This window comes from Sorghum bicolor, chromosome 10 (genome assembly GCF_000003195.3).
Source record: "Sorghum bicolor cultivar BTx623 chromosome 10, Sorghum_bicolor_NCBIv3, whole genome shotgun sequence".
Taxonomy (NCBI): Eukaryota; Viridiplantae; Streptophyta; class Magnoliopsida; order Poales; family Poaceae; genus Sorghum; species Sorghum bicolor.
The window spans coordinates 56,987,682-56,997,180 of NC_012879.2; the positions used below are offsets into that span (position 1 = coordinate 56,987,682).

At 51.9% G+C, this 9,499-nt stretch overlaps 1 protein-coding gene across 1 annotated transcript; it reads right to left on the reverse strand.

Annotated features, from left to right (window-relative positions):
* On the reverse strand, positions 350-2,539 carry LOC8061606 (SH3 domain-containing protein C23A1.17). Its single transcript, XM_002438798.2, has one exon. It carries the CDS (start codon positions 2,031-2,033, stop codon positions 702-704), a length of 1,332 nt encoding a protein of 443 aa, XP_002438843.1. The 5' UTR covers positions 2,034-2,539; the 3' UTR covers positions 350-701.

A 9,499-nucleotide genomic window follows, 5' to 3' on the forward strand; every position in this document is an offset into this window, starting at 1 on the left:
TGGGGGACCGACCGGGTCTGGCCGGACCGCCCGGGTTTTTTTTTTTCTTTTTCTTTTGGCATGCCACTGCCGCTATCCCATGAATGAACCGGCACCTACTGCGTGGCATGTGCTGACTCCGATGCAGGGCAGTGCAGGCAATGAGAGCTTGCCTCTTGCTGCAGACTACGGCGTGACTGCGTCTGCTGTCTGCGTGCCCGGATTTCCATCGCTCTGCCCTAGAAATGCCGCCATCATTTTGTTTTGTTCGCATCGGCATCGCGTTGCGTCGCATCCTCTTCAAACTTCGAAACCAACGGATGGAACAGTACGGGAAATTCAGATCATAGGCAGCAGGCAGGTTGCACCGTTTGAGAGGATTTCAATTCGCATTCATTCAACCAAATCAGAAGAGAGCGGTAGTAGTACAAAACTCGAATTTACAGTCGAGCGAAAAAAAGAAGAAGCAAAGAGGTAAAAAAAAACAGTCAATTGATTAGACAACCACCTCCCCCATCATCGTCGTCGTCGTCTCCAAAGAAGAAACAAAATTCAGTTAAAACCAACCAGCAGCCAAAGCTATCCATCCTCTCATCTCATCATCATGATGGTCGCCCGATGGCAACAGCCGCCGATCTGCATGCAAACGAGACAAACACTAGCTAGGTCGCCGGCTGCGAGCTGCCCGGTCAAGTCAAACGGCCGGGCCGGGGTTCGTCAAATCAGCCGGAGGATCTCGTCAGCTCGCCGCTCCACGCTTGCGCCTTCCGCCCCAGCGACGACCTGGACCTCGCGGTCGCGGCAGCGGCGGCCGAGGCGGCGGCGTCCTTGGCTGTGCCGGAGTCTTTCTTGTCCTTGAAGAAGCCGAACACGGGGCGCGAGCACACGGGCACGTTGAGCACCACGGGCGCGACGCGGACGCCGGACGAGTAGGACCGGTCCACCGCCGCGCGGGACCGCGACTTGGACGCCGCGTGGAAGCTGCAGGGGGAGCTGGAGCTGCGTTCCAGCCCCTGGAACACGATCTTGCCCGACGAGTTCATGCGCGGGGAGTCTACGGAGAGGCAGCGTGGGGGTGGAGGTGGCGACGGCCGGCGACGGGCCGGGCTGCGCCCGGCGCGGGTGGAGGAGGAGGTGGAGTGGCGGTGCTGGGAGTGGGAGTGGGAGGACCGGCGGACCAGGCGGATGCGGGGCGGGTTGGGGTCGGCGGAGTCGAGCGAGAGGCGGGGCACGTCGTCGTGGTCGTGCCCGGAGGAGGACGAGGACGAGGAGAGCGAGAAGCGGGATGATGCTAGCGATAGCGACGCCTCTGAGTCGGAGCTGTCGCGAAGGAGCGGCGCCGACGCGAGGTCCGACGCCGTGGCCACCGACGCGCGCCCCGTGGTGTTCCGCTGAAGCAGGAGCTTCAGCGACCTCGCCGCCGCGGAGTTCGTCGACCTCGCCGCGGGGGTTTTGGCCGTCGCCGTGGGCGACGGCGACGCCGAGGCCTTGGTGGCGCTCGGGCTCTGCGCGGCCGCCGCCGCTCTCTTGAGCCCCAGCAGCTCGCGCCAGCGGCTGGAGCAGCTGGGCGCCTTGGGCGAGAACGCGTAAGGGTCGGTGCCGTCAGCCGCCGCCGCCGCGACTGCCGCGGCGCGGAGAGGCTTGATGATCGGCTCCGTGCTGGGCTGCGCCGGCATTGCCATTGCCTCCTCCGGCAGAAGCGCCGGCCGGGGCGCGGCAGCCGCCGCCTCCGGATCCGGCAGAGGCGCCGCCGCCGCCGCCGCGGACTTTCTTAGCGGCAGCAGCTTGCCGTCGGCGAAGAGCTCGTCGGCGGGGAGCATGGTGGCGGAGCCGCCGAGGCTGAACTCGAAGTCGATGAAGTCCTTGGAGATGGCGGGCTCCGGCGTGGCCGCCGCCACGGCCATGGCGGCGACGGGATCCACGACCACCACCATGTCGGTGGCGGCGGCCGCGTCGCGGCTGAAGGACACGCGCGGGGTGCTCAGCCACCCGTACGGCACCGGCACGGCGGCTGGCGCTGCCGCGGGGAGGTTACTGGCGACGGCGGAGGCCATGGACGTTAGCGGCGGCGGCTACGCGCATCAAAGTCGGAGGCAGCCTTTGCGCACTACGCAGTGTGTGTGTGTGTGTGTGTGGGAGGGGAGTGGCACTGCTGGCTGGAGCTGCCGGTACGGGCGGTGGCGGGCGGTGGGCGGGGAGCAGCGAGGAGCCGGGAGCGATGTGAGGCGGGGTAACGGTGGTAAAGCCGCGTATATATAAGCGGGTAAGGGTAAAATACGAAATGGTCGCTGAACTGGACTGGACGGCCGGTTCGCGGAAGCAGATGAGGCGAGCTGGGCGACGCGTGAAACGGCGCTCCGGGTGCGCGCAGAGGCAGCGAGCGGCAGCGGGGAGCTCGTCGGTTTCCGGGTTGTATATTTTTGTAACGGCACCGGCACCGGCACCGGCACCGGCCACGGGCTATACAGCTACGGCCAGGGGAGATACAGAGGGGACTGGCCGCGAACCACGGCCATGTCCACTGGTTTTCTGCTGCGTTTGCAGTCTTGTGTTGTGGCTGGGACCGAATACGAGTGGAGTGGACTCGAATCTCAAGTGCTAGCTTGGTGCCGTGCTGCTTCATCAATCTTTGCAGCGGCATGGGTTCGAGATACGGTTGGAGTACCGGACTACTCCCCGCTGAGTCTCTCAAGCATGTACGTACGTACGTACATATGTGCAGGATGGAGTTACAGATAGTATTTTTATCAAAGCGGCCAAAGAGCAATAAAGGATCTGGCCAGACCACAAGATAATAAATGTCTATATATTTCTTTATAGGAAAAAGTATACATAACCCCCAAACTATCTGTAAAACCGAATATTTTATCTCGTGAACTTTCAAAACCGGTCAAATAACCCCCTCGAGTGGTTTTAGAGGGTGGTTTTGTCTTTTCCTTTCTTTATATGAAATAGGTCAGGTTTTTTTAACATTGTATATATCTCTGTATTTGGTGGTTATAATAATAAGTTGAAACAATAAGAAATAATGATTGAAAAAAAAAAGCCAAAGTCAAGGTGCACATCATAAAAGCAACAGGCATTTGGTGGTTGAATCTAGCAAACAGAATTCTGTTGGAGAAAATTTTGCCGATAGATATGTTGACCTGGTTGTAATTTCAACATGCAAGTTTAAAGTGCTAATTAGCGGATTTTATATATTCATGCCCCCTCATCTGTTTATTTATAAGGTTAACTTGTAATGGTCTATAGCATGGATAATCTGTTCAACGGAGACATCAGACATGTGGACATGATATATTTATTATCCAAACATGTGAAATATGTAATGGCAACGAGAGATTTTTTGATGCAATTATAATATCAAATGTAAAATATTAGACCATAAACCCTAATTAGATGGTTTTGAAGCCACTGAAACGGTAGTGGCCTCAATGTTATTATTGTTGTGTTAAAGTTAGTCCCGAAAATGATCCTATTTCTATGTCGGGTATAGAGGCAACTGATCCTAGGTGTGAAAGCCTAAACTTTTTATTGAAATAAAAGATTGTCATAGTCACATGGTTGTCTACGTGTTTGCCCAGGACGGAAGAAATTCATTCCTAATTAACTCGGGCACAGTTGTCGTGTCCATGCATATGCATGCATGATCCACTTGGGCGAGTCTCACTCTCACCCATCTCACGAGCCACGAGATCTAGCTAGCGGCGAGCGAAATGAGACAAGCATTTTTGTTGCTACACGTAGACAAGCAAGGTTATCTTACTCCTGACGTACATGTGGGCTGTTTTGGGTGATGAAGTTGTTAATTACTAGGAATCTTCCTTCTAGCGAATGCCCGCCTGTGCCGTAAAATGCACAGTTCAGTAATCAGTACAGTACAGTACAATATATCAGGTGGGCGGTGCACTTCTTCAATTCCCAAAAAAACAAATCAAACATTTGTTCGAACTTTGGGCGGGTGCCCGGCCTGTTGCGTTATTATATCAGGTATAATCACATGCAGCTTTAATCTGCCTGGAAGTAGCCAGGCAGCTGGTGCAGAATGCTAGCTAAAAGGCCAAAAACGTACCACAGACATCTGAGTTGTGTTGCGATTTATTCGTGCAGGGACAAAGGACATGTATTAGTTTTTATGGCACGGTGGTAGAACTGCATACGGAGGTGTGGCAGTATGCGCGAGGTAAACAACAAAAAGGCCAGGTATTTGTAATGTAATGTACTCAGCTCCAGGTCCAGGTTTTTGGAGCGCATATATACCATAACAGTAGTATTTACCTTGTTACTGATGAGTCGACAACAGTCGTCACTGCTGAATGATTGTTGATTGCCCCCAATTCCCCAAACAAAGAATATAATCACGGATGTTTCAGTGCAAACCACGGACTTGATTGGTAGGGGATATGATCGCGCGAGCGGCAGACAGGATCACAGGAGCAGGCACCTTTCCGGACTCGCTCGGCACTGCACATTTCTGTCCCGCGGCCGTCCAAATATCCTGCATGCTGCTGGAGGGATCAGTCCCGCGAAGAGCTAGATGAGTCATCGTTGAATGAATCCGTCTCAAAAGAATTGTCATTTTAGGTTCCAAACTTCCATCTAAATTTCATAGCGCGCATCATGGCACATGAGTGCTAGCTACCTGACCCTAAACGTGTCACGAATGATTCTGATGTTGAAAAGCCAGCAAATGCATGCAGTCTTCGTTAATTGCCCGTCAGTTCGGTATGATTATTACATCAGTAGGAGTACAGACGATCAGCTTCAACAAGACCGGCCAGCAGCTTTGGCTTTGGTAGCGGAGATTCGATCGAGATGGAAGCGAACGAAGCGTAGCAGCGGCGCGGCCCTCCCCTCCCCTCCCCTCCCCCTGGTTCGCCGTGCAACAACTGGGGACCGGACCCGGCCGGTCTCTGGCCTCGTTGGTCGCTTCTCCTCGCTGCTAGCGTCGAGCGCACAGTGCACGGCGTTTTTTCTAGCTAGCCGCCGCCCGCCCTGTGTTGACCACCCCCTCCGATGCCTGCCTGCCCGCCGGCCAACGGCACGGAATCCTTATCCGTGGGGCATGTTGTATGGTCCTGTCCTCGTGGAGTCGTCGTGCCAGCCTCAGCCGGCTCAAGGCAGACAACGAGAGATTGCCTCCTTGACGAAAACGAGGCCGCGCCGCGCCGCGCCGCATGCCAAGGATGGAGCGGAGCAGGCGGCCAGGGCCAAGGGGCCGTCGGGACCAGGGGAGGCAGTGGGCGGGCGGGGCCGGGGCCGGGGCCGGGGCCGCGCGGCCTGCAGATGAGCAGCGGGTGGCAATGTGCGCGCGCAGGCGCCCCATGCCTGGCGCGGGAGGGCGGCAACCCATCAATCATTTGAACCGCAGCGGAAATGACCGCGCTGCCCTCCCCTGTCGTTTTCCTCGCGGGGCTCGACTACTGTAGCTTTGCAGCAGTTGGGCAGGGACAGGCAGGCATGGAAAATAATATCTTTTTTTTGGTTCTTTCAAGATTCTCCGTCACATTAAATTGTTAAACGTATGTATAAAACATTAAATATAAATATATAAAAAATAATTATTTATACAGTTTATTTATAATTTATGAGACGAATTTTTTTTAGTCTAATTAGTCTATAGTTAGACAATAATTATATAATACAAACGAAAATACTATAGTATCTAAACCAAAAAAATTTGCAATTGAAATGGATGGACGCGAGTTGAGACGCAGGGTGGTGCAGTACGGCTGCAGCCAAGAGGAATCTTATACTGACGTTTTTTACTTTTATTGTGATTGACGGTTTATCTTTTTCAAAAAATTTCTGTAGTTCCGAAAACCAAAAAACATTGTCCAATTATAAAGTAATAACTAAGCTTAAAAAATTCATCTCACAATTTTACAGATAAACTGTGCAATTAGCTTTTATTTTCCTATCTATTTAGTGCTCTATGCATGCGCCGCAAGATTTGATGTGACGGAAAATCTTGAATTTTTTTTTTGTTTTTTGGGTGAACTAAACAAGGCCGAGATGTATACGCCAAAACGATATTTTTGGGGAACGAAGGAAGTAGTCGGGAAGTGTTCGGATCTCACAGTCACAGCTACAGGACATTTGTGATGATGATGGGGGTTAAACACGAGGTAATAAAAGTTTTTCTGACGGAACTGGAAGGGCGTGAGCCCCTGCAGGAATTTTTATATAAAATAAAGGAGTTCGGAACAGTTACAGTTAAAAAAAAGTGGGAAGGGGATTAACGAGGTAATAAAAGTAATTAGCTCTTTTTAATAATAAAATCTACTCCGTATAAAGTTGTGGGCCGTGCCGAAGAGCATATGACGGCGACGAGGCAGCCACGATCCCTGATCCACCCCATAGCGCATGGCATATGTCATGCTGTTGCCTCTCCGTTCCGTCCTACCTGTTCTGTCGTGTTGTTGTCCGATTCCGACCCTCGACGTACGTACTGTACTGTACTCCAGTTGAACCGCCGCAGGGAGCACGGACAGTGATAGCCGTTACACTGCACCGTGGACGGGGATTCGAATGCCGATACACTGCACTGACTGACCGCCTGCTGCAAAGGCTGCCGCACCTCCTCACCCACCTGCAAAGGCCCTTTTCATCCCCGCCCGTCCACCGTCCGCCGCCGGGGTCCCCAACCTGATGACCCAGACGCTGTGGATGACCAGTTCGGTACACGGTGGCCACGTCCCCGGCGAGCGGTGGTGTAGTACGTGCTCCGGATGGGACAGATTATTATCCAGGCACCGTGCGCCGGCCGGTGGATGGCTGGCGTGGATTCCGGGCGGCCGTTCGTCTTCTACGGCGCCGTCGAACACGCCTGCCTGATCTGGGGGAAGCGTCTGATGGTTCTGTTGTGTAATCCGCGCAGCAACAACAACATTGTGTCAGAGAGGAAATAGTCAACGTTACGAGGATCGAAAGCTCTCTACGCACTGTCTGTATAGCGTGGTTGCACAATACTACTAGTAGCTGACTTTAGGATCTTGGGTACCTCGATCTGTGGACTGTGTCCCCGTCGATCGAATTGAAGTTTATTAGTTGTAATCAATTGCTGTAACCTAGCTAGCTAGAGCCATTCGTTGATGCTAAGATTTCCCCCGTTTACCTTGCCAATATTTCTTGTCCTCGGTCCACCAAAGATTACTATTACAATCCTATACTGTCACGGTGTCGCTGTAGAGTGATCACGCAGACACAACAAATATATCCCCGCCTATGCACAAGTCAAATCATCGCTAGGCTAGTAGACCAGATAGCTAGCTGTGTTCACGGAGGGAGTATATATAGAAGTAGCCTCCGATTATCACTGCAGACGAAGCTTCGATGCAGTAGTAACAAACACTTTCAGTTTTGTTTTGACCACGTCACATGGAGTGGTACGCGCGTATATACTACATCACACGGGAGTATGCAGTACTATACTGTTCGGCACAGTGTGCTATACGTACTGGTACCATTTATTACATGAACACAGATGGAGGATATTGATTAAGGAGGGATTAGTTAGTTGGTCAGAGCAATGCTCCGCGCGCATCTAATCATTGGTTTGGTTGATAGCCATGACCAACATATGATGGCCCCGGGAGAATGTCCAAGCGAGTGTGAGCTGGGATCTGGGTTTATATCTGAATTTATGATAAGGGCATGTTTTTTTTTTGGTACGTACGGTTTAGTCCATCCTTATATCCACATATACGTGCACTGATATTCTTATTTCAGTGCTAGGTAGTACTGATCGATATACAGAAAAACGTATGTCATAGCACGACTATATATTTATATATATGTATGTAGAGATGTAAGCAGATTTGTCACTTGTCTATGAGTTTAGCGAAACCCGGCCGGTAGTATCGTATATGCATGCATGCGCAAATAAAGTTTGCAGCTTCGAAACAAAAATGGCTAGTACATTCGAGGTGATAGACTACAGCACCGTCCAGGATATATTTGTCATATTCGTAGCGTCAGGCGGTACTGCTGCATGTTATAAAAAGGGAGCTGAGCTTGACTAAAGTTAATGAACAAATCAAGGTGTCTGAACACCCCTTTTGGCGACCAGCGCCTCATAAAATACTCCTCGACGGCCTTGTGCAACATGCATGAGCTTTAGCTAGCGATCGACGCACAAACGGCCAGGCCGGGACGGAAACGGAATCCCCCGCCGCACTGCTTGTCTCTCGCTCGCATGTGATCTTTGTGGTGACTGGCGAAGAACGAGAGGATATATATATATATATAACAGGTAATAGTGGGTGTGCTTTTACATTTGACCCATCTCTTAGCACTGCATTTGCAAAGCCTGTCATCGTCAGTGTCATGCATGTCATCAAAAGGGACAAGCAAGCAAAGCACACTTTGAGGCTCTGATCTGCATGCATATGCATGCAGGAACATGGACGCATCATGTGCTTAATCCCTTTCCCTGATATCCATGTCGCTCGCCGCCCCCCTGTCTCGATGGATCGAGCTTATCTGAATCGAAACCGCAATGCAATGCAAGAGCCACAACCACAAAGTTGCCATGACAAATTATTTTCTTTCTATTCTATCGGGGGTCCTTTTTGTGAAGGGAAGCCTTTTCCCTCCTCCTGCTCCTGCTCCTGTGCATGCATGTCTGCAGTGTGCCTTTACAAAAGGGAGACAAAAACGGCACTGTCTGGTACTACTAGTCCTGGCACATAAAAAAACCTTGGAAGGAAGAGGTCCAGAACATTTCTGCAAATAAAATGTACGCCACGTATATATATGACCAGCATGAAGTCACACAGCCCGTGACAACTCGGAATGGATATGGGCTGTAGAATAGCGTTTGTGCCATGTGCGTGTTCCAAGTGATGTAATATTGGTGTCTCCATTGTTAAGGGAGAGATCGAGTAACATGAGGTGAGGCGATCCCACATGGGTAGGTAGATGCATGCAATGCAAGAGCTATCAGCTTTTGACTGATGAACGAATGCACAACACAACACAGCACGGGCACAAAGGCAAGCACAACACGACGACGTTGTTACAGACCGATAAGTACAGAGCAGCTGCCTGATGGCATGATGAGGCTGTCCGTTCTGCAAATCGTAGGATAAGTAAGTATATAACTAGCTAGGTAGCTAGGAGTACCAATAGATAGATATATTCAACTGCATCTGCAGCTGCAACTGCCTGCCCGTGCCCTGATTCAGCGGAGGAGGAGGAGGAGGAGGAGGAGGAGGCCTTGGACCTGGATCCAAGCAGAGCACAAGGCATTGTTTTATTCTGTGGATTCGGATTCTGGTACATGTACACTGGCGGAGAGCGGGCATATGATACACGCCCTAGGTAGTAGAGACGCATAGGCCAGGCATCCCCGGCCACCGGAGCCATGTGGCCGGGCAGACGGCCGGCCAGTAAGCTGTAAGCTGCCCACTGGACCGGCCTGTATGTAGGAGGAGTATGCCCATCGAGGCCGGCGGCCTCTGAAACCACATCGGCCAGCCAGCCAGAGCCAAGTGTGCAGGGCGGCCAGCTGTGTGGG

Coding starts and splice junctions, on each gene's coding strand:
- LOC8061606 (XM_002438798.2), bottom strand. CDS start 2,033: ATGGCCTCCGCCGTCGCCAGTAACCTCCCCGCGGCAGCGCCAGCCGCC.